This window comes from Myotis myotis, unplaced genomic scaffold, assembly GCF_014108235.1.
Source record: "Myotis myotis isolate mMyoMyo1 unplaced genomic scaffold, mMyoMyo1.p scaffold_m19_p_4, whole genome shotgun sequence".
Taxonomy (NCBI): Eukaryota; Metazoa; Chordata; class Mammalia; order Chiroptera; family Vespertilionidae; genus Myotis; species Myotis myotis.
Genome location: NW_023416346.1, coordinates 12,143,731 through 12,171,490, shown reverse-complemented (window position 1 = coordinate 12,171,490; position 27,760 = coordinate 12,143,731). Strand labels below are relative to the sequence as shown.

Sequence of the window (27,760 nt, the reverse complement as noted above, 5' to 3'; positions counted from 1 at the left end):
GGTGACCTGCCTAGCCTTTGCCCCAGTCCCCTGGTTGGGAGGGGTGATCTGGTCCTCAGACAGGAGCTGGTAGTAGCTGCTATGGGACCTTCTGCTGAGACAATCTAGTCCAGTGGTCAGCACACCGCGGCTCGCGAGCCACATGTGGTTCTTTGGCCCCTTGAATGTGGCTCTTCCACAAAATATCACGTGTGGGCGTGCACGTACAGTGCGATTGAAACTTCATGGCCCATGCACAGAAGTCGGTTTTCAGAAAAGAGATAGATGAAACAAGTATACAAGACGAGTGTGGATGGGAGTGTTGGAAGGGGTCGACCTCAGCAAATGTACCTCAATCAGATTGAGGACGTTTTTTAGCCAAGGCCAGCGTAGGAATACCCTAATTAACCTTTTGCGGTCATATTAAATTTGGACATGGGTGTCGTACTGGTCGGAATTAATTTCCATTGAAAGAGCAGTGATACATAACATGCAAGATTATGAAGGATAAACAAGATTTATTCTTTTTTGGAACTACGTGACTACTAGTAGAATCACTACTAGTAGAATCACTACAAACGTTATCACTTTCTACGTCAGTCAGTATTCAAGGTGCCAAAAAAAACTCTTCGTTACTTTCAGATTTGCAGTACACTTCTTTCGGTAACTTTCTTTTTGCCCTTTTGGAGTATTATTTTGAAATATCTTAACAAGCGAGAATGCCTAATTACAGTTAAACGTAATTTGTAAAGCTTTATTTGAAATTCTGTGAAGTATCTCTGAAGCTTGTCGATTTCTTCACTCTCAAAAGGCGACTGACTCGCCACGGTGTTTTGCATGGCAAGTGTGGAACGACCGCGTTTGTTTATATTGAGTTTCGATATTGAGTTTTGATATCTCCGATTTTTCGGGGCAATGTTTTGGTTCGTGACAAGGTTGCTTAGACACTTAAGCGCTTTCAGAGAAATTATGAACCGATACATGAATGAACAGAGTTAAGATTCGTACGGTTCCTTGCTGTGGTGGCTGAGAGCAGACATACAACCGGAACAGTAAAAAAACTTTAGTGGCTGAGAGTAGACAAACGACTGCAAAGGGTTAATAACAATGTACCTACCTATATAGTTTGTTTAAAAAATTTGACTCTCAAAAGGAATTTCAATCATTGTACTGTTGATATTTGGCTCTGTCGACTAACTTACCGACCACTGATCTAGTCCTACCAAGATCAAGGGCCATGGTGGAACCTTGAAACTTGTGAGGCAATTGGGAAGCAGAATCCCACTCACAGGCAGGTCCTGCAAAAGGCTCCCTGGGTATTTGAACTTGGGAGTCCCAGACACACTGAAACAGCAGGTGGTTATTTCAAAAAAAGTCTTTAATTGTTCAAAATAGCACAAAACGACATTGCACTATGGTAATATTGTCACGGGGGTTACTCTACAATAGAACGGGCGTACTGTTCTTAGAAACAATAAATCAAAGGGTGCTTGGGACGAGGGACAGGGAAACAATGAAACCAGGCGAATGGGCTCCAAGGTGACTAAACATGACATTTTCCACAGCGAAATATACTATAATACAACAACCGGAGGCCCCAGAAAGGAGCCGGGCGGTGGGGGCATGGGACGGGAGGGCGGGCGGTCATCAGCCACAGCTGGTCTCCACTGCAGACGGGTTGGCAGGTGGCGCCTGAAGATGGGCAGCTCACTTAGTTGTGTGACTGGCTTGCAAACCTTGCTCCTTACCTGAAGCTTGTGGGTGGGGCAGAAAGCTGGCTCAGTAGCTACTCTGAGCAGAGGCCTAAGCCTGAGTCCCCATAGGACTGCACAGCCTCGGGACAATGCTGCACATTCATAGACCTGGTAGCCAGTGCTGTTAGTCCACCCTTTCCTTGGGCTAAGCCACACGCATGCCCTCTACCTCTGAAAAGTTCCCCTTCATGCCTACCCCACCCTTTCCCTTACTAAGTTGCTTGTGGAGTGGAAGTGGGTGGCTGCAGGAAGCAGTAATTTGAGGGTGTCAGATACTCGAAGCCAGCTACACCAAGGAGGGAGCCTTGGGGTGGGGTGTGAGGGATGCTGGGAACCCAGGATGAGGAGGATCGTTGGCCGGGGCCTCTGGACTGTCCCCCTCAGAAACCTGCCTTGAGGCTTCACCCATGGAGAGTGAAATTTGACAGCTCACCCTTTCTTCATCCCGGAGGCTTAGGGACAGGCACAGGGGCAGAGGGCAGGGCCAGGAAGAGGAAATTGAGCTGCGCATAAAACACCAGGTGCACGGGGGAGATATCATGCCTCGTCTGCCCTGGCTGCCCCCAGCTTTTCCTCCAGAAAGATCCCTGCGCCAAGGCTTAGCCAAGGAGAGAAAAGTTAACAAAAAAAAAAAAAAAAGAGAGACACATTCTGTACACAGCTAACAACAAAAAAAGGGACAAAACCCCACACGCTAAGGCTAAAATTACAATAAAAATGTTGCCTTCAATTTCAACTTAAAAAAATACAACAAATGCAGCAGTTGGTGATGTGGCCCCTGGCCCCAACCCAGGGGGGCCGAAGCCAGGCTGGGGGGTAGGGGGCTTCTGTAGGCCCCACTGGGAGCCAGGTTTTCACAGAACACTGCTCAGCCCACCATGGGGCCCCTTCTCCCCCTTTCTGTTTCTTTCTTGCCTTCTCTTAAATGGGAAGAGGGAAGGGGAGGAAGTGGGGAAGATAAAAAGGCCTCTGAGAAAATGTGTAAGCTTCCCGTGGGATCACGGGCAGAGATGGGCTGGGTAAGTCAAGGGTGGGCTATTAGGTGGCGGGAAATGCAAAGGGAACAAAATAAAATAAATCATACACACACACACCCAGCTCAGGGTGCCCCTGCAAAGCCTCTCTTGCTTCTTGGAGCAGAGGCAGGGTAGGGGGGCTGAGGGGTGTCGTTCCCTGGCTTCATGTCCACTGCCCCTTGGCTGCCTTCTCCAGCCAAGGGTGATCACAAGCAAGAGGCTCCCAGGTTGTGGGGGTGCAGACCTCCACTGCTTTCGCTTCTTTGCTTTAAAGTTTGTTTCCCTCCCTTGGGGTCTCTGGCCTCGGGGGCTCTCAGCCCCCATGGAAGGCCTGGAGAGGAGCAAGTGCGCTGCTTTCACATGCTCACTCTTCTTCCAGACCTGCCTCTGCTTCCTCCCAACAGCAACGGTAAAATGTGCTTTCTTGAGATTATTTTCAAAACAGAGAAAAGGAGAGAGAATGAATGGTGGCCAGTAACTTGGGAGGGTAAAGTGTGAGCGCTCGGGGATGGGATGGCCCGGGAAGGCCCTGGTGGGTGGTGTTCCTGAAGCAGAGGGGGGGGGTCAGGAGAGGAATCCAAGTGCGAGCCAGCTGCCTCTCACTGGCCATCTGCCTTAGATTTCTTTGGAGCGGTTTTCCTGGGAAGATGGGAGGAAAGGGGAAAGAGAAAGTGGTAGTTAGCATGGCTCCTGATGGCACTATATGACTTGTAGGAGGTTGCTGGCTGGTACCCAGTGGGGGTTCATACCCAGTTAAGCCTCCTCCATCATTTAAGAAGTGGAGCCCCCCACCCTCAGTCTCAGAAGGTTCCCCAAACGGGGCTTCCCTCTTACATTTCCGGAGAGGACATGGGCCGCTTGCTGGCTGGCTTGGTGCCAGGGCTGTCTTTACTGGTTTCTGAAAGGAAAACGGAGCAGTGAGCGACACAGTAAGGTGGGTCCAGTAACTTCAGCCACACAGCAGTCCGCAGGCGACCCACCCTGCCCTCAGCCTTTGGCCCTGCAGCAGGACCAGCTGGCCTGCTGGATGTGACGGCCCCTCCCTCTGGTGGGTACATTCCCCATGGTCCTGGCCACGTGTGCCACCCCCCAAGGTGGCCTTGGACTCAGGTTAGAAGCCCTCACTGTCCTCCCTGGTCAGCCTGTGGGAACTGGCTCATACCTTGCCAGGGCAGCCTGTGGCCTCCACTCCCCACCCCAACCCTTGTCTAGCCTCACTCTGGACCCTTCTAGTCCTCTCCACCCAGCTCACCTCAAACACCCCTGGGAAGTTTCCCTGTACCTCCAGATGAGGCAAGGTGTCCCAAGGGACCCCCATAGCACTCTAGGCCATCACCTGCTCCACATGATGCCTGCTGGGGCTTCCACTCCCCAACCTGCCCCTCCCCAGAGAGTGCCCAAGAAGCCTTATGAATGAATGACACCCACCTTGCAACCACCTCACTTGGGTGGCTGGGCCGTAGCCCTTCTCGTTGCGGGCAGCAATGCGGAAGATGATGGCGGGCTTGGTGGTGTAGTCAATGTGGGCGTTGGAGAGGCTGGACGATTGCACGAGGCAGGAGGGGCTGGGCCCGCAGTACACACGCATGAAGGCCAGCTGGGCGGGGGTGGAGCTCTTGGTCTCACCACTGGCCTGTGAGCTCTGGATAGCCAGGTACACCGAGTACTCAACGATCTTGCCGGAGGTCACAGAGGGTGGCTCCCAGGTGAGGTGAGCACCATCTGGACTCTAGAACCAAAGTGGCATAGGTCAAGCGGTGCTGGCCTTGGCCTGTGAGTTTATCCTGTGCCCTGCCTGTGCTAGGCCACTTCACCACTCCCCGAGCTGACCACCCACCCCCATGTCACCACCACTCCTAACACAGCAGGCTGCTTTCACAGAAGAGTTCAGGGAGCGCCAGAGAGATGGCCTCATCTGCCTCCATCTAAACGGTAGCCTCATGTAATGGCTAAATCAAATGATCAGGGCCCCGCTGGTATGGGCCAGTGGTTGAGCGTCGACCTATGAACCAGGACTCACTTTGCTGATTTTAATGGCACAGGGAGCCCCTGGGAAACCAGGCAGACATGTCTTAAAGGCTGAAATCTCGCTGAAGGGCCCCCGGCCACAGGCGTTGATCCCAGCGACACGAAACTTGTAGGCCGTGCCTGGCTGCAGTTCATGCTTCTTCAGTTGGTTATAGTCTGGAAGAGTGCCCGAGTCGTCCTGGGGAAGTGGCCGGAAAAACGGGAAGAGGAAGAGAAGAAAGGAACATCAACCCCACTGTTAAGAGGGCAGCTCTGGGGACCTGCGAGTCCATGTCGGGGAGAGGAAGGGGGAAAGAGGGTGAAAATGACACCCACTTCCCAACAAGGGGAACACGGAAAAAGGACTGCTGCCCTTGGCTGGCTCCAGGCGGGGAGCTTTAGAAGGCTCCTCAGGGCCCTGTACCAGCCTATGGCCAGGACCCACCCACCCGAGAGCATCAACGCCCGGGCTCACTTACATCAGACGGGGCAGCATCATCTGGTGGCAGGAAATAGTGTGTCACCATGACATTAGTGCCCTTAATAACCCCCACATCAAACCACTGGTTCTCTTTCTTCACGGGGGCTTTGCTGGGCGGGGGTGGCAGCTCTGGCTTCTGGAAGACAGAAAGAGAAGACGTCAGGCCGTTGGCCTTTGGGGCCCAGAGGTAGTGACCCCCGAAGCCCCATCACATGAGACTCACCACACCCAGGGACTCAATGCCATTGGCCACCTCAGTCAGGGTAGCAGCAGCCTGTAGCTTAGCGGGACTGGATCCCACGACGGGCTGGGGGGCCACGAACGTGTTGGAAGGAGCCAGGCCTGGGAGAAAAGAAGGTGTCAGCAGGAAGGAGCCCAGAAATTCAGTTTCTACATGGGGGCCCTTCCCTCAGACCAGGCCACCCTCCCAGTCTGTACATTGGGGGGCGCAGATACCCCCCAAAACCTCTCCCCAGTCCACGGAGACCTCTGGGGACAGTACACGTGGCCAAACAGGGCTCTACTCACTCTCAGTGGCTGTGGAGGGCAGTAGGGCCACGGTGCTGGGCACGGCCCCAGCCAGCTCACTGAGGCAGTTGCCCTCGATGGTTGGGTCATTGAGGCTGTCGGCAGGGGCCAGGGCCTCCGTGGGCAGGTGGTGGTGCTGCTGCTGGGCCTGGGCCTCTTGCAGCTGCTGCTGTTGCTGCACCAGGGCGGCCAGTTCTTGCTGCGTCAGCACAATGGGGATGGTGGTGGCCTGGCCCTCCTGGCCTTCAGCTGACAGGTGGCTCAGCTCTGCCTGTGTCACAGCTCCTGCCCCCTCGGACGTGTCCATGGCCTCCCCAGTGCCTGCTCCAGAGTGGAGAGAAATACTCCTCAACAGGGACGCCAGCTAGGTGGAGCCCATCCCTGGCTTTCCAATGTCACCTCCTGAGCCCAATCCCCAAGCAACAGAGGCCCTGAAAGCCTGTCCCATTGACCACGCTTCCTGGCCTACCTCTACCTTGCTGTCCTGCAAAGAACCTGCCTGCTTCCTGGGTGCCAAGCCGAGCCCAGCAGCTCCGCCCCCGTCCTCCCCTTTATGTCTGCCTTGCTCCTCCCTGGCAGGAAGCAAGCCTCCTCTTCTCTTGGCTGCCCATCAGCAGGGAGGCTCCAGAACCCTATGTTCTCTCTCTTCCTGAGGGGCCCATCTTCCCTTCAGGGCACTGATATGGACTTGACCTCACACGGAGGGGTGAGCTCTCTGCTCCCTGCACCTACCCATGACAGCCTGTTGCGCAGCCTGCAACACCGCCTGGATGGCCAGGGCCTGGGCTTCCTCTGTGGCAGCAGCCTGGGCAGCTGCTTCGGCAGCAGCAGTCACCGCCAACTCCTCAGGGGTGAGCCCTGTGACCATGAGGGTGGTAGTGCCTGCCTGGGCCTCAGCCATCAGCTCTTGGGGAAGTGACAACTGGTCTACTTCCGACTGGGTGGGCGCAGGTGGCTGGACCACTACAGTGGCCACCATGGCGGAGTTGGCAGACTCCTGGCCCGAAGCGGGGTCCCCTGTACTGCTCAGATCCACAGCGGCCTGGAGCTCAGAGGTCTGTGAAGCTGACAGGACCTCGGTGGACTCCCCCATCAGGGGGGTGGAGGCAGGCTGCAGGAGTTGCTGTGGCGGCAGCTGCTGGCGAGGCCCGGGGGAGGCCTGGAGCTCCTCTGGGGGCTGCAGGATGTCAACAGCAGAGAAGGGCATGTCAGAAGTTTCTGTGTTGGCTATGGTCACTGTTATCGTGGCCGGGATGGGGACTTCGGTGGTCAGAGCCCCTGGGGCAGTTTCAGTCACTGATGAGATCTTCTAGAAAGGGAGAGAAGCCCCTGTCAGAGGGGAGGAGAGGGAGGCCAGAACCAGGCACCCTTCATCTTTCTTTAGAGCCTGGATTCCCACTCACGATGGACCAGCAGAACCCCTTTAAAATGGGCAGCAGTGGCAGGTCACTGAGCAGCAGGAGTTCGGCGAGGGGAGACGACACCTTTGAGACCTGCTGGCCAATGCTAACCCGTCCTCAAGGAAGCCTCCCAGTCTAGTCAGAAAGGGGCACTCAGATGCCCCACCCCCTTGTTGCTCCTCTAGGCTATAGTGAACCGGCAAGCCATGGATGGCACTGGGGGACTGCTGCCTCTTGCCCTGTTGTGCCAGGAGGTTGCCCTCTCAATCTGGAGAAAGGACCAAGAGCAACACTGTGCCTGGTACAAGAGTGACATCTAGTGTCCTGCTCTGGAACAGCAAGGCCGCAGGTGCATTGGGCTGCAGGGAGGCAAAAGGGGACCTTCCAGGGGCTCTTACCGGCACAGAGGGGCCGGGGACTGGCGTGGACTGTGTCACGGTGGTCACAGCCCGCGTCAGCGTGGAGGACACAGTCGTTGTGATGGCACTGGAGCTGGTGATGTTCACACTGTCGCCCTGGGTGCTCTCCACCTCTCCTTGGTCACTGGCAGCTGGTGGCGGATCTGAGGGGACAGGCAGAGTTGGATGACAGGGACTCAGCCAGCAGGGGCCGAGGGATGAGGCTGGTTGCCAGGAGCCCCCGGGTCACGACCCAGCATTGCCACTAAAGGACAGTTGCCAGGACCACCCCCCCGCCCCCAGGTAAACTGAGCCCCACGGAATCTGGGGCTCTGGCTAGAGATCTTTTAGACACCACAGCCCTCACTCTTCGAGCTTGGGGCTCCAGGAGACCACTGACACCAGACTGGCCAGCTGCACTCACCTTGGTTTGAGCTCATGTTGGAGGTGACAGTGGTGGCCGTGTGCGTGGTGCCTGTCTCGTGAGTCTCACAGGGGGGATTGGAGCACACTCTCTGTGTTGGGAAAGGGGTCAGCAGCGAAGTGCTGGCCTGGGAAGCACTGGTGGGCGGTGCTGCCCCCTCCAACCCGGACTCCAGGGTCCTGAGGGGCGGGGTGCTGTCCGGGAGCAGGGCACCTACGCTGACTGACATGGTGGTGCCGGTGGAAGTGGTCTGGTGCGTCTCACAGGGGCGGCTGGCAGGAGGCTGCTGCCCCACCTCGGGCTGGCCTGCACCCCCACTGGAGGTGGCGGTGGTGGGTGTATGGGTTGTGCCTGTCTCGTGGGTCTCGCATGGTGGGTTGGAGCAGACCCGCTGGGCATTGCCTGCATTCGAGGTAGTGGCCGTGTTGGTGGTACCCGTCTCGTGGGTCTCACATGGTGGATTGGAGCAGACCTGGGTCACGGTGGCCGAGGAGCACAGCAGTGCCTCCAGGCCTGTCACAGTCACAGTGGCACTAGATGAGCTCTCGTATGCAGGCGTGGGGATCCCCCGCAGCTCACCAGACTCCCCAGCACCCATGCTGGAGCGGGCTGTGGTAGGGGTATTGGTTGTGTGGGTGTGCTGTGCCTCCGGCTGGCACCCCATGGATACCAACTGACCTAGGTCGGTGATAGGGCTGTCCTTGCTGCTGGGGCCCAGCCTGACTTGGCCAGTCGTTGAGGCCAACTGCACAAAAGCAGGGCTATGGCCTGCAGCTTCCAGGGCCCGGCTTGGCGCAAGGAGCGGGCTGTCTGAGCGCGAGGTCCCGGTAGCCATCACAGTCATGGTGGTGCTCGTCGCGCTGGTCTGGCGAGTTTGGCATGAAGACTTGAAACCCTGGGCTCCCTCCAGTGTCCCGGTGGGCACGCTGATCCGGACCACAGGGATGGTGGTGGCCACGCAGGCATGCCGGGTGCCTTGCTGCTGGCCGGCACCGATGCTCGACATGGCAGTGGTGGCGGTGCTGGTGGTGCCTGTCTCGTGAGTCTCGCAGGGCGGGTTGGAGCAGCCAAGCTGCCCAGCCATGTTGGAGGTGGCAGTGGTGGCCGTGTTGGTGGTGCCCGTCTCGTGGGTCTCACAGGGTGGGTTGGAGCAGACGCGAACCACGCTGCCGTTCTGCTGCCCCACAGTCGAGGTCACGAGAGAAGCAGCTGCATCAGGCCTGTCACAGACGAACTGCACTTGGGTCGGCTGGGGGTGCCCTCCCATGTTAGCAACAACAGTGGTGGTGGCGGTGTTGGTGGTGCCTGTCTCGTGGGTCTCGCAGGGCGGGTTGGAGCACACCAGCGTCACGGTGCCAGGCTGCACATCACCCTGGCCAGAATCGGCAATGGTGACGGTGGCTGTGGGCTGCTCTGTAGTAGGTGAGGCCAGAATGGACACAGGGAGGTCGTGCACAGGCTGGGCCTCAACCCCGCTGGGTGCCGTGATCAGAGTCACCTGAGTAGGCTGGGAGACAGGCTAGAAAGACACCAGACAGGAAGAGTTAGTGCCCCAACTTCCCATTTGCTTGCCCCTCCCAATGTCCTAGTTGTCCCCCACACCAGCTGGGACCATAGACTCGGCTCCTGCTCACCCTCTCATCCCAAGACACTGACTTGCTCAGGGACCAAGGAAGAGGCATCGTTTCGCCTCAAGGGCCACAGGGCCTGGGAAGGGGCTTGGGGGCAGCCGAGGAAGGGCCCTGGTGGGGCCAACCCTGGTTAGGGAAGGAACCCCATTGACCCCGCACCCCACAGATGCCAGCAACAGACGCTTCACCAAGTCCAGGAATTATGCTTAAAACATATGAAGAGAAGGAAAATGCTCTATGTGTGTGAAGGTAAATGATCCCATCGTCTATAATATCACAAGAAAGAAAAACCTAGCGTTCAAAACTACAAACCACTGAAATACGTCTCAACACAAAAGACTACTAGTGATTAAGAATTATTTGGCAACAGGGAACACATCCCATGGGTGCTACATGTATGAGGAAGAAAGAGAACCTGGTGCACACAGAGGCAGACAGATGGGAGACTAGACACACTCAGGCTGATCTCATGTGTCCCCCAGCACTCACGGACAGGCACCCACAGCCCTCATGCGCCCCGTCCCTTACCTGCATCGTGATGGTGGGTGTGGTAAGACTTCCAGCCCCCGTCAGCGTGGTCTGAGCAGCAGACACAGTGATGGCAGTGGGATTGATCACTTGGCTTGAGAGGGTGGCAATGGTGCCCAAGGTGGTGATGGGTGTGGCCAGGGAGGCACTGGTACTGTGGCCCCCAGCTCCCGCAAGGCTGGTGGAAACGGTGCCAGTCATCGTGCCTAAAGTTGTGACGCCTAAAGGCAGGGAGGCAGGATGGAGATGAGGCCTGCTGCTGGTACTTCCTTTCCAGCAGTTTCTCAACCTGGACGGGGCTGGGGGCACTGGGAACTCTAGAGTGCCCCCACCAGGAACAGAAGACTCCAGAGAGAGCACCTGCACCCTCCCCCAAGCCTCCGATGGGAGGTGGACCCAGAAAGAATATGGAAAGCAGCTACACACCTGTGGTGCCCTTCACAACCAGTGTGGTGACTGCCGGCTTGACGGCAGAGACAGTGACAGGGGTGACCAGGCGGACGCCCCCCATGGGCACGGTGCGAAGAATGGTGCCTGGCTGTCCAGGGGCCCCCTTTAGCACCACCTAGAACACCAGGGAAACCACCCCAATATCACTCATAGGTTGGCTGGATCCCATGCAGCCCCCTTCCAGGACCCTCAGGACATGTGGCCTGCTCAGGTCCTAGACTGAACAGTGGAGTGAAGAGGGCCAGGCACACCTTACCTGGGTCACTCCTTGCTGCCCGTGGCCAGTGGCAATTTTGGGGACAGCAGTGATGATTTTCGCAGGTGTTCCAGTTCCTGAAGTCATAACCTTGGTGGTGATAATGGTGATGGGGGACTTGATGCCAGGACTGCTTGTCACACCTACACAGGAGAGGGGCTTCAGGCTGGGCTCCCGAGGCCCCACCAGTGCCAGCTCCCACGTCCCATTTCCAGCAGTTACTCTTGATGCCCCTCACTTAAAATGATGGAGTACCACCCTAGCTCAGTGGCTAGAGTGAACTGAAGGGTCCCGGGTTCAATTCCGGTCAAGGGCATGCACCTCAGTTGCAGGCTCAATCCCCAGGCCTGGTTGGGGTGCGGGAAACAACCAATCAATTGATGTGTCTCTCTCATATTGATGTTTCTCTCTGTCTCTCTCTCTCCCTCTCCCTTCCACTCTCTCTAAAAGTCAATGGGAAAATGTTCTCAGGTGAGGGTTAACAAAAAAGCACTAAAACAATAAAGTGCCAATTAAAGCCACACTCTGATACCTCCCTACAAACCTTAAGCAAAAGGCAAGGAGAGGGCGGAGAAGAGGAAAAATACCAAATAGAAACCAAGAGCACGGCAGAGCCTGGCCTCTATGCCTATCTGGCATTAGCCTCCTGGAAGTCCGTTGCCCATGCGCTGGGGGAAGACCCCTACCTGTAGCGCCTGCCTGGGTGATAATGGCTGACATGGGGATGGTCTTGATGATAGTGGTCGTGCCAGGCTTGGTGGTGCTGGGCGACACGCTGCTGATGCCCAGGATGGTGGGCTTACTCCCAGCCCCACTGGCCTGCGTGGTAGTGATGATGGTGGTGGGCTTGCCATCTGCTGAGGTCACCAGCTTCAGGATGGTCCCGGCTGGCAGGGGCCCTTTGGTCTGCAAGGGAAAACAGTTGGGGGAGGCCAAGGTGGACCGACGTCAGTGCCAGGACGGAAAGTCTGGTCTGGCTACTCTCCACCGCGGCACAAGCAGCTCTGGGACTATTCTGGCCCGTGGGTGACAGGCCGAGCAGTAGAACTTTCTGAGCAACATGTACTCAGGGGATTGTCTCTAGGCAGGGGCGCAAGTTCTACTTGCTGGAGTTGCAGAGGCTTGGCCCCACGCGCTCACCTGGATGATCTGAGTCACTGGGCCCGTAGACGCCTGGCCTGTAACTGCGGAAGTCTGAACTGGTTTAGTCTGGACCACTGACATCACTTTGCCCAGATTGGAAATCTACACAGCAAAGGAGGGAGCAGAAAGTTATCTGGAAACCAATCAAGGACACTGCCTGGCCTGGGGCTCTCCTGGAACGGGCCCAGGGCAGTGCCACAGCCTGGCTGCTGCCACATGCAGCGGGCTGCCACTCACCAGAGCACTGCCTCCTGGGACAGAGATGGGGCTCTTCACCAGGGTGATGGTCTTGGTGACCCCGCCCACAACCGTAGTCACCACCTGGGCTTGCTGGGCCACAGTCACAGTCCCGGACTTGTGCACCGTGATGATGGGGCGAGTGGATGTGTTGGCAGCGGAGGAGACGGATGTCCCCACCTGGGCAGCTGCAGTCTTCAGCATCCGAGTGGCTGGGTTGCTCACCTGGGGGCGGGGGAGAAGAAAGATGGGTGATGGGTGGGATGTCCTGGCAGGCCTGTAGCTCAGGCTCACCTCCTGACTCCTCTTCCCCTTCCCCTTCTCCCCCCAGACTGAAGAGCTCTGTGTGGTTGACTGAACAACCACAGGTCTAGCCTAGGGCTTCACATCCCTAAGAGTGAAAGCTTAGTCCAGGGTCCATGGCATGCACCAATTACAGACCAACAGCCTCTGTGGGTTGGTCTAAAGCCCTGGAGAAGTGAAAACTGTCAGATCATATCATTGCCTAGAAGTCTCCGGCCCTAAGGCTGTTGGTTCAAAACCAGGCCCAGGGGATGCTCACCATGACTGGCGAGGAAGCCACCTTGACAGTGGCCGGGAGGGTGGTAGTACCAGGTGTCACGGCCACGGTCTTGACGATGGTGGTGCCTGCTGGGACACTCAGCACCGTGGGTGCCGAGGAAGGAGGGATCTTCTGGGTGGCGGCGGCTGCAGCGGCCAATGCAGCCATGCCACTCATCTGTGGATTGCTGCCGATCACCTGTGGTAGGCACGGAAGCGTGAACCAGAGGGCTGGGACCTAGGCTCTCTGCCCCAGACTTCACCAGGGAGCCTCCTTCCTGCCCAGGGCTCCTACCACCGAGCAGGCACAGTGACCCCAAGGCAGGAGTTTGTCAGCAGCTCTGGATCTTCTCCTAAGTCCAGAGTCAGAAACAGCTCCCTCTTTATGGGCCTGGGCCAACCAACCCGCCTCCCCTTAGACTCTTCCCTCAGGTTTCAGAACAAGAAAGTCCACATTCAAAAGGCCCCAGATGGCAGGAGGTCCTTCTGAGGCATCAACTTGGTAATTAATATTAACTTGGCAATGCAACCTCTTCAGTGCTTCACAGGTGAGAAAGGCCCAGGATGAATGGTGCTGGAACTGGTGCGATTCTAACCCAGTCAGGGTGCTGTCAATCACTGGGAAGTCCCGCCCCACCTAGTCCAGTCTCACAACGGCTCCTCACCGTCCCCTGAGCGCTCTGGGATGGCACAACCATTCGCACGCCTGCAGGAAGGGAGGTCACGGTGACAGGGGCTTTCCCGGCTTGGCTAGCGGGTCGCATGGTGACCAAGGGGGTTCCCGTTGTAGCCTGAGGACCAGTCACTTTGAGAACAGCAGGAACACCTGATGACAGAAGGAGGTGGCCATCAGCAGAGCCCCCCAGCTCCTCTGCTGGGTCCTTTAGCATTTAGACATGAACTGCTAGTGCTTCATGTCTGCTCCTTCCAAACACCCTCAAAGTGACAGTCCCCACAGGAGGGACCGAGTTTGCCCCCCAACCCTCAACCCCACCACTCAATTGCAAGCCTGCACTGACGACTGCCAGGCATGCTGCTTGGCAGCCCTTACCCAGGAGCGCACTCTCCCGGTGGCCAGTCCCAGCCCTCAAGTGCTTGGTGCCCAGCTCACCTTGTGTCCTGGCTGCAGCGGGCACGGAAATTGAGCTTCCTGGCACTGGTGGCAACACCTGGATGGTGGTGGTGGTAGGGGGCGCGGCGGCAGCCTGGGGCAGGAGTGTGATGCCTACTTGGGTCAGCGGCTGCACAGCAGGTGCGGCTGCTGCGGGGGCAGGGCTCTTGGGGGGGTTGGCAGGCACGGACGGGACTGGATTGGGTGTGGGGGAGGTGGCAGTTGCAGCCGTGGCAGGAATGTCATATTTCTGGAGCTGTAGAAGGTAACTGTCGGCGGTTGCCACTGCCCCCCAGCTCACCTCCAGGGAGTTGGTGTTGGCGCGTACCAGCTGCACCCGGGCTGGAGGCGGTGGCTTTTCTGTAAGAGGGCACAGCCAGGGCAGGGAGAAGGGGGAGGCAGAGGCTTCAGGAGTGAGCATGGCAGGCTATGCCCTCAGGCTGAGCTCCACTGTAGAGGCCCTAGGGCTGCCTCTTCCCGTTGGCCTTACCTGTTTCCAGGTACCAGAGGTCCTTGCAGCAGACCTGGTTGTTCCAGGCCTTTCGGTAGCCATCACGCCCACTCCATATGTACAGGCGGGTGTTGATGGCCACGGCACAGTGGCCAGCTCGGGCTCGGGGAATATTGTCCTCCAGTGTGTCCATCAGGATGGTCTCCCAGGCCATGGTATCTGGGGAGAGCGGGAGGCGGCAGTCAGCAGGGGGCAAAGGAACCCACATCCCTACTGGCCCTTTGGCCTTTTGCTGGCAGGGATGGGGAATTAAAGCCAAGAAGGCATCAAAGATTATTAAGTTACAAAAGAACACACCCCAAAACAACTCTGCTCAGCAGAGACCCTAACGAAGAAAATGATAAGCCACAAACTACACACTCAGAAAACTACTTGAAACGCACAGACAAAGGTTTCACATCAAACTACACAGGAGCCTGTAGAAAGAGGCGAAGAGAATGCAAGTCATGGAAAAGCAGCGGATCTAAGAAAAATGAAGTACAACGTTCAACATGGGAAAGGTGCAAACTTAGCCCCTAAGGTGCCCAGCAGTTTGATTTCAGTGCCTGCCGCAGCTGCGGCTCAAGGTGAACCGGGGCATGGGGCTGGCACAGGGGGAGATTTAATCACTTATCAGACTTGGTGAAGAGCAAATGGTTTGACAGTTGCTAGGCACTGCTAGAGGTGTCTATGTGGGTACAGGGCAGCTTGGCAACATCCCTTTGGCAGCAAAGGGATGCTGAAGTTTTTTACCCTTCAAATACACTTGCACGTGGATAGTTCTAAATACACAGTGCAAGGATACTCACGGAGCAGCGTCTGTGCAAGTCCCAACCCCAGGATAGCAATTCAAAAGAATGAGGCCGCTTGGCGTATGGGGACGGGATGGTCTCCGAGATGGAGTGAATGGAGGACAGGTGCAGCTCTGAGTAGAGCAGGCTGTTGTTTGGTTTCTAGAGGAACCTATAGGCATGCTGGGATATACAGAAGAGTCCCTGCAGGGTGGGTAAGAACCTACCAAAGTGTCTGCATCTGAGAAGCAGAACAGGAAGCTCTGCACCCTGAGGCTTTGTACTTCCGTATGTTGGACCTTGTGTAGGAAGAGCCTATTCAACAAATTCGAAGAACAGGGTCCCACCGAGCGCTCTGACCAGTGGCTACTGCTCATGGATTCTAGAGGCCTGAGCCTTAGCTTTGCTCCCTGCACACCCCACACAGCGCCAGGGACGAGGAGGGCCAGCTCCCCGCAGCCCTCCGTAGGCCACTCTGAGCCCCAGGAGGCCATACCCAGGTTGAGACAAGCCAGTGTATTGGTGCACTTCCACTCCTTCTCGTGTGTGGCCACTTTGACGTCATCCATGACGAGAGGCACCCAGCCACCAAACACGTACATTCTGGGACAAGGGAGGCAAGAGTAGGAGACGATTGTAGAGGAGGTGCCAACCTAGAGGCCACCTCTTCCATCCAGAAAGTTCTATATACACTTGGTCCCCTAGCTCTCCCCAGGAGAGCCCCCTAGGACACATGAAGCTCTCGATGTGGCCGTCTTCTGCTTGGTGGCTCAGCCCTCCCAAGAACTGTGTCACCTCCACTACAAGGAACCACTGCTCAGCTCATCTCGGTCCCCATCATTCTTCCATTCCCTTTGGGACCTCGGTATGGACAAAGGCACTCAGCTGCTTATATGTGGAGAATCTAGAACAGTGCGTGCCCCTCTACCCTGTGTCTTCTCTTGGTCCTCCAGGGTGGGGTGGTAATGAAAACACAGGGCTGCTGAATGCCAGCCCAGCCAGAAAGAGGCCTCCTCAGAATTGCTGGACAAAACTGCGAGCCTCTGGGGGCCAGGGATGAGGGCTGGTGTGAAGGGAAAAAAGCAATGGCTAGCTACTCACTTGTTGCCTATGGTTGTGGCCGAGTGGAGACTTCGAGGAAGAGGTGCCACTCCGCTGAGACTGGGCTTATTCCACGTCAGAGTCTCTGCAGAGCAACGGAGAAAGGAGGGTTACCCACACAAGGTAAGACATATGCCCTTGACCCAGAGGAAGTTCCCTGGCCTTGGGGAAGGCTCTGGAAAGTGGGTGCCAACCCAGGTCCAAGAATCCAATGCCTGGGCCCCCTACAGCCCACGGGAGGCCCTTGGATCAGCTTCTGGCATTTCTCAAGCTGTGTTAGCCCATCCTGGCAATTGGCATCTCTCAGAAGATCTGCTATGGGCAGGCACTGCTCTCGAGGTTAGAGTAGGAGTAGAGAGCATAAGACACGCCACTGGGCGTCCTACTCTCCAAAGAACATGTTCATACCCACACCACCTCTACTATCTACAGACCAAGTGTTGGGAAGCAGAGTGCTGCTGGGAGTTTCGCTAATGAAAAAAGTGTTTCTAGCCCGGCTGGTGTTGCTCAGTTGTTGCACATCGACCTATGAACCAGGAGGTCACAGATTGATTCCTGGTCAGAGCACATGCCCGGGTTGCGGGCGCGATCCCCAGTGTGGGGCATGCAGGAGGCAGCCGATCAGTGATTCTCTCTCATCATTGATGTTTCTCTCTCCCTCCCTCTCCCTCCCTCTCCCTCCCTCTCTGAAACCAATAAAAATACATTAAAAACAACAACAACACACTATTGTTTCTTTTGGGCACCCACGCTGATCGAATCTATCCTCCAAAGCTATGTTGCCAGCCACCTCCTCTCCTCAGCCTTCTTCAGGTCAAAAACCCACACTTCTTTCTACCACTCCAGACACCCCACCTGCTTACCAGCCTAAGTAGCCCCCAGAGGTCTCCCGGGCTCAAGACCCCTCTTAACTCGGACAGACCAATGTGCACTGCTCCTGGTACAGGCTGAGCACTGATGAATCAGCAGGGACTAACGCTATCTAATCTAGACAATTCCATTTTGGAAAGGCCCCGACCCCCGCCGTTGGTCTCCTATAAGCAGACCAACTCAGCCTTGTTCTTTCTGAAAAAATGCCACAATCTCGGGGCAGATACGATAACCCCGAACAGGGTACTGCCTGCCCTCACCCTCCCATGAAAAGGAGCCAAGCAGGACACTCCTCCTCCCTGCAGACCCCACGCTGGCTGCACAGCAGACCAGCTTTCCTCTGAGGCTACTGGAGAGGCCACACCCACATCTTACCAATATCTAGGGTCCAGAGGTCCCCCAGGCGGCAGCCGCTCATCCCTCCGTAGATCACCAGCTTGGACTTCTTGTTGTCTTTCTCAGTGTAGACCACAGCAGTGTGCGACTCCCGCGGTGGGGGCAGGACGCCATAAGTGATGGGGATGTCCCAGGCCACCACTCCGGAGCCTGGCCGTAATTCCAGGATGTATAAGTCATTCAGGTACCTGGAGAAGAAAGGTCAGCTATGGCAAGCTGTGCCAGATGGCTCACTGGCTTCTCTGAGTGAACCGAGGCTTCCTTGGGAGACAAAGGGAGCCATGGTCACATGACCAAGTTCTTCTACCCTTGTCCCCAAAGAGGGGCTGCCAGAAGTTCCTAAGGATGAACTTGAGGCCAAGAAGAGCAGTAGGACAGGGCATGCTGGGCTGGGCTGCCCTGCACACAGACCTGGGCATTATACTAGGCCTCTGGCACGGTATTACCTCCAGACTTTAGAAAGGCCCTTGGCCACCAGCCTTGGAAAATAAAAATAACCATCACTAACCCTACAGGCAGCAGAAGTCTGAGAAAGTGCTGGCTCTAAACTGGGTCCTAGGTGCCGAGCCGGCGTGGCTCAGTGGTTGAGCACTGACCTATGAACCAGGAGGACATGGTTCGATTTCCAATCAGGGCACTTGCCTGGGTTGTGGGCTCGATCCCCAGTGTCGGGTGTGCAGGAGGCAGTCGATCAATGACTCTTAACATGATGTTTCTATCTCTCCCTCCCTCTTCTCTGAAATCAGTATGTATTTTAAGAAATAATAAAATAAAATAAACTGGGTCCAAGCCGTAGGAACCAGCCCAAGGCTAGGGAGGTGTCTACCTCCTGGCTAGGCCCTTCTTCCCCAGTGACTCCTCCTCTGGGCTGGAGACCTCAGTGCCCAAAAACTCCTTACAGGGCATCTAGTGCCACCCTCTCCTTGCACAAAGGAGAGAGACTTGGCATGGTGGGGCTGGCTGGCACGTGGGATTCCACATGAAGAGGACACAGCCTCACCTCGGAATGTTGTTCTTGGGGTCCTCGCTATCGTTGGCCAAACCCCCAAACAGGTAGCATTTGTTGCCCACAAGAGAGAAGCTGTGCCCAAGCCGAGGACATGGAGGGGGCCCGTTTTTGGGTGTCTTTGCTTTGAGTCTCTTCCACTCCCACCGACTTGCCTGCAAAATCAAGACTCGGTGATTGAGTTGGGGATGAGCCCGCCTTCTGAGCCCAAGCTATTTGTCATGTCAGGAGGAGCTGGCCAGCCCTCTTCCCCCCATCATTCTTGCTTTACTGCCCCATCCCACCCTCCCCCCACCCCACCCCCCAGCCACAACTGTAAGGAGTACATCAAGGGCCATTACCTGGAGCTCGTAGAGGTCATTGCTGTACTTCCCATACTCTACCATTCCACCAAATACCAGCAGGCGAGTCCCGTCACACACAAAGCCATAGGCTGCACACCCAGGGGGGATGTCCCCTCTCACAGCTGGGATGAACCACTGGTTGGTTGCTGGTGAACAAAGGAAGCAGATGTCAGAATGACCCGGGAACTCCCAGAACCAGAGTCCTCGCTCCTCTTACTCCCCAAATCTACTGGCCTACAGAATATGGTCCAAGAAAGCAGGGGCTGAGACAGCACCTCTATTTCCAAGGCTATGGCACTTTCTCCTTTCAGCATTCAAGTGCCAGCCCTCTACCTCAGCTATCTTCTAAGCCTCTTGACTTCAGAGGCCACCTGAAAGCAGCCTGCTTCGCATCAAGTTTGCCTTAATAAAGCCGGAAGTCACTGACCAAGATAATTCATCAGCTTCTGGGAACGTGGCCACTGACTTCCTTCCCCTACCGCTCGGTGGGTCATCAGAAAGAAACTTTTAACACCCAGAATACTCTCTTGGTGGCCCCAGGCTCCTCCTCCTGGGGGCCCATGACTGCACCTTTAAGTGGCTGAAAGAGCAACCGGTACTAGTTGGTGTCCGTCGTCCCCCCCCCGTCCTTGCAGGTGCGGGGCACCCAAGGGAAGCCAATCAAGGCAGCGTGGCCTGTGGGGGTGGGGCACAAGGCCACACAAGAACAATCTCTGCTGGCGTCTCCTGGGTAATGGTCCACATCCACCTTCTCCCGTGCCATGCCCACAGCCCTCCAGAACACCTTCAAAAGCCAGAGTTGGCAGCAGTAGCATAAGCTGTGGCACCTAACAGTCTCTGCCGGCCACAGAAGCTTCCCCAAAACCCATCGCCTCTAGCTGGGGGTAGGCTCAGGAGGCCACCAAGGAAGAGGATGACAGTGAAGCCAGGCAGCAGAGAACTCATGGACATGGACAACAGTGTGGTGATTGGGGGGTGGCGGGGGAGAGGTAGAGGGAGATGGGTGGAGGTGGAAGAAGGCATAGAAGGGATAAATGGTGATGGGGAAAAAAGTCCAGCCAACATGGCTCAGTGGTTGAGCATCGACCTATGAGCCAGGAGGTAAATCCTCAAACTGGGGGTCAATCTCAACCCTGTTTGCTTCCATGTCCCTAAATCTGTTTTGGTCAACATGAGCAAGCAAAGGGATTGGGATATGGATGTAAACACAGCACCCACTGGGATCTGACTGGTGTAGACTGCCTTTGTCAGGCCCAGACGGAGCAACCATAGCCTAGAGCAGGGGTGGGCAAACTTTTTGACTCGAGGGCCACAATGGGTTCTTAAACTGGACCGGAGGGCCGGAACAAAAGCATGGATGGAGTGTTTGTGTGAACTAATATAAATTCAAAGTAAACATCATTACATAAAAGGGTAAGGCTGCCCTAGACACTACAGCGGGATTTCCTGATAAAAATCTTGCCAAACTACCATCACTTAAAGAAGACTATGAGTCTAGCCGGCATGGCTCAGTGGTTGAGCGTCGATCTATGAATCTGGAGGTCACAGTTCGGTTCATGGAGGTTGTGGGCTCAATCCCCAGTGGGGGGGGGGAGGGGTGCAAGAAGCAGCCGATCAATAATTCTGTCTCATTGATGTTTCTATCTCTCTCCCTTCCTCTGTGAAATCAATAATATATTAAAAAAAAAAGACTATCAAAGATCAACTCCAGTTAAGAACTAAGAACAAGCTGTGACATCAAGGTAACATTTTGTCTTTGACCACTGTCTTTTCAAAGGGCCAGTGTTTATGTCCTCCTGGCAGGTCACAAAGTATTACAAGTTGACTTTATTTTGTAAAAAATCTGAGTTAGAAACAAAGGTGCTAGATCTTCACTGTAACTGGCCTCTATAATTCATATAAAATGTATTGTTTTCCTATTCCTTGTTCCTTTTCTGGTAACTTACAGATTTAGTTTTCTTTTGTTATGTAAAATATTGGCTACAGATTTTATTACCCATGATAAGAAAGGACATATTGTTATGTATTTATATTTTGCCACATACTGAACTAAATAAAAATGACAGGGGAAAAATAAAATGATAAATAAAAGCACAGCTGGACCTCCTGAGACAGTTACAGCCCTTCAGGTCACTCCCCACCACCCAACTCTACAGGTTGGTGTGGAAGAGGCTGCCCGTCCCCCCTCTGTGGTTTAGCTGAGTCACGGGGATTTTAGGATGCCTAGCACCAATCCTCCTCTCCCCTCCTCTGCCATGTTTCTAGCAGAGGTGCAATGCCGTACTGCCTGCCATGCGCATGCGCCCAGACCCAGGTCCCGGCTCACTGCCTTGCTCTCATTCCTTGTGCACATACACACCAAGAAAAGCCAGCAGCTCCCCATGCCGAGGCAGACCGCCCTGCATGAATGGTCCCTGAAAGGGATCTCATCCAAGTTAGTGGGATAAAAGCTGACAGAAATCACTGAGATCATCTCAGCCAACATCCCTTAACTGATAAAGGAACAGAACCCAGGAGGGGAAGTAACTTACCTGAGGTCACAGAGCAAAAGAGACACAGACAAGAACCTCGTCACTTAAAGGGATCACTAGATGCCCACCTCAGGGCCCCATGAACAGGGAGCCATAAGCCACCTTTGCTTACCTGAACACCCTTGTGGCTATGGGTCCATGGACCAGGGCTGGGACAAAGCTACATGGCAAAGGAAATCAGCCCACCGCTTTCCCAACACACTGATCACCGACCCAGCTGCCAGACTAGAAGTAACCTGGGATGCCCTAAGAGCTAACAATGACCAGCACATTCTATGGTGCCCAAGAAGTCCCAATCTTGTTCTAGAACACTCCAGGCAGGGCAGTGTTCAGGTATGAAGTTGTGAACTGCCTCTCTTCGTTTCATCCCCAGCCCCAGTTCGGCCCCTGAGGTGGCACAAGCAACCGTCTCTTAAACAAGACAGCTGCTCATAGTCACCCCTTAATACTATTACCTCTAGCTCATCGAGTGGGGAGTGTCGTGCAACCTAATCTTTGGATCTCTCGTTCTTGATATGCTCTGGTTTTGTCCCTGCTCTCAGCTGGGAGGGGGCTTTGAGGAAGGGAGGCCATCTACACCTGGGACCCTTCATGGGATGGCCAGAAATACGATTCCACCTTCTCTCTCCTTAACAAGCCTGAAACCCCAGCTTCTGTGTTTTATCAGTTCCCCCACCCCTTTCCATGTTGTGCCAACTCTGTCTTCAGTTGCTGCTGCCCCGTCAGCCTCTACAGCCTCTACGCGTCACCACCTAGAGATCCAACCCCCCACAGCGGGTAGATCGTCCAGCCGCACCAGCTGCCTTTTTGTTCGCTGTCACGCTGAGGCACTTCCTGTGTGGCAGCCACGGTGCCGGGTGCTGAGAGGCACAGAGGAGACAGCTCGCGGACTGAGACTCCCAATCTAGTAGGGAAGCTGCCATGTCCTCCTCCCACCATAGGAAGAGCAGCCAAGAAAGAGGTTTGCAGGGGTGATGATTGGCGGGGGAGAGTGGGGGGGTGGGGGCTTCTCAGAAGAGGGGACCATTGGAGCTAGGCCTCGAAGGGTGAACGGGATTTCCCGACACATGAAACTAACAGGGCCAATCAGGAAGTGACTGCAAGAGCCATGTGGGGAGAGGGCCCAGAATGGAGGGGGAACAGATTTGAGACGAGCTTGGTTCAGCGACTAATTAGCTACAGGGACAGAGGAACTGGGAGGCGTCTCCAAGGTGGTGGTCTCTGTCTGTGAAGGAAGAGACAGTCTAACGGTCTCCGTAAAGGTCTGTACTCCTGCCAAACTCCACAAGCAGCTGGCGGGGTGACCCTGGACCTGTCACTTCCCTTCTTGGCCCCCAATTTCCTCATGTGAAAAAACAAGGAAGTTTTATTAGATATTTTCCAAGGCTCCTTCCAGTTGAAACAGTTGGCAGACCTTAAAGAACCATTGAGGCCAACCAGCCTTGGGTGGCTCCTTTGGCAAACGGCCATGTCCTCCCCTCACCAGGTCCCACTCCACCCCGTCAGCATCAGGTCTTCTGATTAATCCGCTTTGCTGGGCTGAAATAAAATTCCCCGAGGTCAAGGACGGCTACCCTAAGACCTCCCAAAAGCCAGTCAAGTGTCCCACAGCTGCTGTAGTGACTGTCGAAGAGGAAGAACAGACACTTTCTCACACACCTGCCACTCCTCATTCCCTTGTCACATCCCCCCCCCCTTTGTTGAGCTAACCAAACCAGCAAAGTGCCTAGCACCTCCTGAATGCACCCCCTGGAGTCTTTTATCTTAGCAACAGAGAATGCTGGCAGCTCAGCGAGTCTCTGAGCTCTCATCCAGTAGAAGGAAAAGTGCAAGAGAAACCTCAAGACAATATGCTGACCTCATTTAAAACAAAGGAAAGGTGCCCGGCCGGTGTGGTTCAGTGGTTGAGTGTCGACCTATGAACCCGGTCAGGGCACATGCCTGGGTTGTGGGCTCGATCCCCAGTGTGGGGCGTGCAGGAGGCAACTGATCCATGATTCTCATCATTGATGTTTCTCTCTCCCTCTCCCTCTCTGAAATTAATAAAAAATGTATTTTAAAACAACAACAAAGGTAAGCAGGAGGGCAGCTGTGGAAGCAGCAGCCAAGGATGAGGGGCATCTGGGCCACACTGGTGGGGGGGGGGCAACACCAAGCCCCATCTTTCCAGAGGACATAAGAACCTTGCAGCTACAGGAAAGGCCAGAGATCTCTGCACCATTATTTGAGTTATGTTATTTGACCGTATCTGTCAGAGCACAAACACTCAGGAGTAGGGTCGCTAGTCGCTCTCCTGGGAAGTCACCTAAGGAGTTGACTAGGGCAGTATGCAAAGTGCTCCCCTGGAGGAATCGGGGTACAGCCCTTCTGGAGGTCTGGCTATGCCCGACTACCCAACATATCCTTACAGGCTGGGGATGAATCAAGGCTGAAGCCACCAGTTCATTATAATAAACTAACGAATATGCAGAGGCCCCAGGAAGAAGTGGACTTTGGAGTTGAGTTGATGCTAATTAGGCCCCTGCCCTACTTTCTAAAATGGTATTTCCCTGCCAAGGAGCCTGCTCCAGGCCTTGGGAGAATCAAGTTGATCCAAGGAGCTGAGGTTCTGCTCAGGGCAACGGCCTCTCTAAAAACAGCCCTGCCCCTCAGCCTTACCTTACTGGGCTAATTGCTGCCACCAGCAGCTGTCTGAGCTGGCACGGAGCACCACCAACCAGCCTGGCCTCGCTGGAGGCAACAGGTGCTGAGACCCGGAATGCAAAGGGTCACTGCAACCCACCAGCCTTTGAAAGTCAACTTGGTCAGTTGGGGGCAAAAACCTACAAGGTTCAGAGAAAACTGCACTCTGCCTGGGGGGGGGGGAGCAGGGGGGAGGGGGAAGCACCCAACCAAGAACCCAGCTCTAACCGTTGCCACTCCAACTTCTCCCTCCGGCTGCCAGCTCTCCACCCTAGGGCAACCTCAAAGCTGGAGGGGGTGCCCCAACTCAAGGACCCTATACTTCTAGAGCCTGGGGGGAGGATGGATCTGGAGCACAAGGAGTTTTGCTAGATATGATAGCAAGACGAAAAGAGCTGGTAGATGGCCCTGGCCATGTCCCACCGGAACCCATCTACCTTCGGCTGCAGAGGGGAGCTCCCTAAAAGATAATGTCTGACGTAGGGGAGGGGGGCTTTCCCCTGCCCATCCAAGCCTTGGTCCCTCAGGCTCTCACCCAGAACACAACAGACACAGGCCCAATGTTCCCAGTGACAACGCCTCAAGCCCCTCCTTACGAGCAAGGGGAGGTGCTACGGGCCAGCAGCCATTCAACAGCCCACTCAGAATGAGGCAATAGGTGTGCAAATCAGGCCAAGTGGCCACCGTGGGGAGGGGGCTGCAAGAGAATGCAGCCAGGCCTTAGAGACCCAGCAAGGACACCAGGCAAAAGGCTGAAAGCCAGCCACAGGCCAGCATACCCAAAGAGAGAAGCCCAGTCCAGTGTTCTTTCCGCCACCCAATCCCGCACTCCCCCCCGCCGCCCCCCTCCCGCCCCCGCCCGCCATAAAACTAGGCCTTGGGTTTGGGGGAAGCATGAACATGGGCAGGTAACCTCTTTCAACCTTAGGAAGAGGAGAGTCAGGTAAGGTGCCACCTGAGCCCGCTGCGGGATCACTGGAATTCATCTTACATCGGAGGATCGAGAAAACCGGCAATTTGAAGACAAACATTGCAGAAGTGAATGCCAAGCTGGAGGCGGCAATGCTGCCTGATCTGTGGTTCCCCAAGGCTCCTGCACCATCTCAGGGAGGTTACCCACCAAACACACAAGCCTCCCACCCCCGCCCAAATCGGGATTAGGCTGCTGGATTATGCCCCTTTTCTCGAGAGAGAACTCATCTGTAATCTAGAAGTTGTCATCTCTCCCGAATGAGCACTAGGGATGAATAGCTGAGCAGGCGCAGGAGGAAGGAGGGAGGGAAGGAGGGGGTGGGAATCAGCCTGCACCAAAGGGACGCATCCGCCAGCCCGCTCGCCCGGGTAACGGTGTATGTCTGAAGTCACCACCGCTGGCGACGCCCCCGCACCAGCCGGACTAGACGGTTCCTCTTCAATAATGAAAGCACCCCTCAAACACAGGAATCAGGGGGTGTAAGGACGGGGGAAAGAGCAGAGAAACGAGGCAGAGCAAAGGGTTGTGGAGGGAAGAAAGCAGGATCAGCGTGGAAGGAGAGCAATGGGAGAAGGGGGAGGAAAAGGAGGGGAAGAGAGAGAAGAGAGGAGTGGGAAAAGGAAGGAGACAGTGCTGAGGAAGTGATGGATGGAGGGAAGGAGAGGAGATGAAGGGAGGGAAAAGGAGGGAAAGGGAATAGATGGAAGGAGGGAAAGATCCCAGGACCCGGCGGGCTTTTTGCACTCACCCGTGTTGTACACGTGCAGTTCATCCACTATCCCCTCGTTGCCACCGCCGAACACCACGATGAGCTCCTTGATGGCCACGGCGCGGTGGCCGTGACGGGGTCGGGGCACTGGACCCGACCAGCCTACCACTCGCTTCCAGCGGGGCTGCAGGAGCACCGCTGCAGAGTTGGCGGGCGACACGGCCGAAGCCATAATTCCGGGAAAGGGCGAGATAGGGAAAAGTCACAGAGCGGGAAAGGAGCCCCCCAATACCTCCCACACACCCCCTTTCGTCTAAGGCAGCTCTCACGGAAAAGCAGTTCCTCACACAGCGGTGGACGGCTCCATGGAGGCCGCCATCTTAACTATCCTCCTTCCCTTCGGCTCTTTTCGTTCTTCTCTTTCACCCCGACTCTTAAAGAGCGTCCCGAAACAGTAGAGCGGCTAGGCCCGAGAAGCTTGAGGCATACGAGTCCAGCCGCTCTGACTATTTGCCCGGGAGCTCCTGCTTATAAGCTCGGGCGGGAGGACCTGGGAGCCGCCATCTTGAGCCGCCTCTCTCTCCTCCCTTCCTCAGTCGTAGCCCACACCCGCCGGAAATGGCGGAGCCCCGGCCCGGTTCCCACACCCCCCAAGTCCCCCGCACTGGCCGGCTTCCGGGGCGGGTGGATAGGAGCCACAAGCGCCGCGGTTGTCCCAGTCCCGCCGGTACTCAGACCACAATTGTGGGAGCCGCCATCTTGAGACCGTCCCGTTTCCCCGCCCAGCGCTTAGTGCAGCCGCCGCTCCCGAAACAGTCTCGACACTCGTAAAGAATAGAGGCGCGCCGGAGGCCAGTGGAGCGAGCTCGAATTCTCTGGGACTGCTCAGAGGCTTGCGCCGTACGGCTTGTGAGGTCTTGAACCTCTCTCCTCAGTTCGCCTCAGCTGCTCAGGCTGCGCCTGCCGCCCTGGGAGCCGCCATCTTGAGATTAGCTCCCCCTTCTCCCCTATTCTCTTCTTCCTGGGTCAGTTCTTCCACTGCAAACAAAACGCAAGGCAGCGTCCGATCCTCGATTCCCACCTTATGACTCCTTCCCACAGGAGCCGCTTCAAAAGCCAGAGTTAGGCCCTGAAGTGACAACTGTACGGCATGAGGAGCGGTAACGGCAGGGTACTCATGCCTCCTCCCTGGGAGCCGCCATCTTGTGTGAAGAAGTAACAACTAAACATGGCGGCTGCGACGGTCGGGCGAGGGGGCGGGGTCGGATGACGTCACTGCTCCCCCTCCCGCCTTCGCTCTGTTTCGCCTCTGGCTTCGCCTCTTAAAGGAGCCCCCGCGCTGCCCTGAGGCGAGGGTCTGGGGTCGCTGCGCGCTTATCTCGGGCTTAGGCTGCGCCCGGGTCAGGCGCAGGCGCGCCCATCCCCGCGGTACCCCTCCGTGCTCCTCCACGCCTCCGCCGTGGGAGCCGCCATCTTGCCACTTCCCCTCGCCCGGCTGTCCGCGGGCGTCAATAGCGACTTTCAGCACAAAACAAAGATGGCGGCTGCGGCATCTAGGGAATACCCGGATGAGAATGCTTCTGACGAGCTTAGCCCCGCCCCCCTTGGGAACTGTTCCCCGAGCCCTTGTAGGGACACACGCCCGAGGAATTGCCTTTATTTAACAGTGGGGACAGGACATTGGTTGCTGAGGGTAGCTGACGGGAGACATTAGAGTCTCGCCTCGAGTCAGGCAGCGAACGTTTCGCCGCTCCGTACACCCAGCGTCCGCAAAAAGGCAGCTCGAGCCCCATGCCGGGGGAGCTGGAGGCGGGGCGAGAGTGGGCGGTGACGCAGCCGGCTCCCAGGCTCCCAGGCCCGCCAGCTCCGCCCACAGGAGCCGCCGCCGCTGCCGCTGCCGCTCGCTCCCCAACTAAATGAGCCGGGCCGCGCGCCAGGGCGCCGCTGCGCACTGAGCAGCTCC

The 27,760-nt window shown here is 56.0% G+C and overlaps 1 protein-coding gene across 8 annotated transcripts; it reads right to left on the bottom strand.

The window, feature by feature from the left end:
* Nucleotides 1-1,339: 1,339 nt before the first annotated feature.
* HCFC1 (host cell factor C1) lies at nt 1,340-27,297 on the bottom strand. 8 transcript variants are annotated; one of them, XM_036304593.1, is made up of 26 exons: nt 25,837-27,297; nt 18,900-19,048; nt 18,553-18,713; nt 17,532-17,740; nt 16,287-16,371; nt 15,682-15,788; nt 14,395-14,574; nt 13,905-14,264; nt 13,459-13,619; nt 12,795-12,992; nt 12,233-12,457; nt 11,993-12,097; nt 11,539-11,758; nt 10,853-10,995; nt 10,573-10,711; nt 10,147-10,367; nt 7,988-9,506; nt 7,564-7,727; nt 6,498-7,071; nt 5,766-6,089; nt 5,461-5,579; nt 5,236-5,373; nt 4,770-4,955; nt 4,178-4,478; nt 3,584-3,647; nt 1,340-3,388 (listed from the first exon to the last, which is right to left on the bottom strand). In XM_036304593.1, exons 1-26 carry the CDS (start codon nt 26,027-26,029, stop codon nt 3,349-3,351), a joined length of 6,285 nt encoding a protein of 2,094 aa, XP_036160486.1. In that variant the 5' UTR covers nt 26,030-27,297; the 3' UTR covers nt 1,340-3,348. The 8 variants fall into 8 exon arrangements, with proteins under 8 accessions (XP_036160486.1, XP_036160488.1, XP_036160489.1 ...); XM_036304595.1 differs by having other exon boundaries at nt 6,498-6,942; XM_036304596.1 differs by having other exon boundaries at nt 5,766-6,086; nt 6,498-6,942.
* Nucleotides 27,298-27,760: the final 463 nt, after the last annotated feature.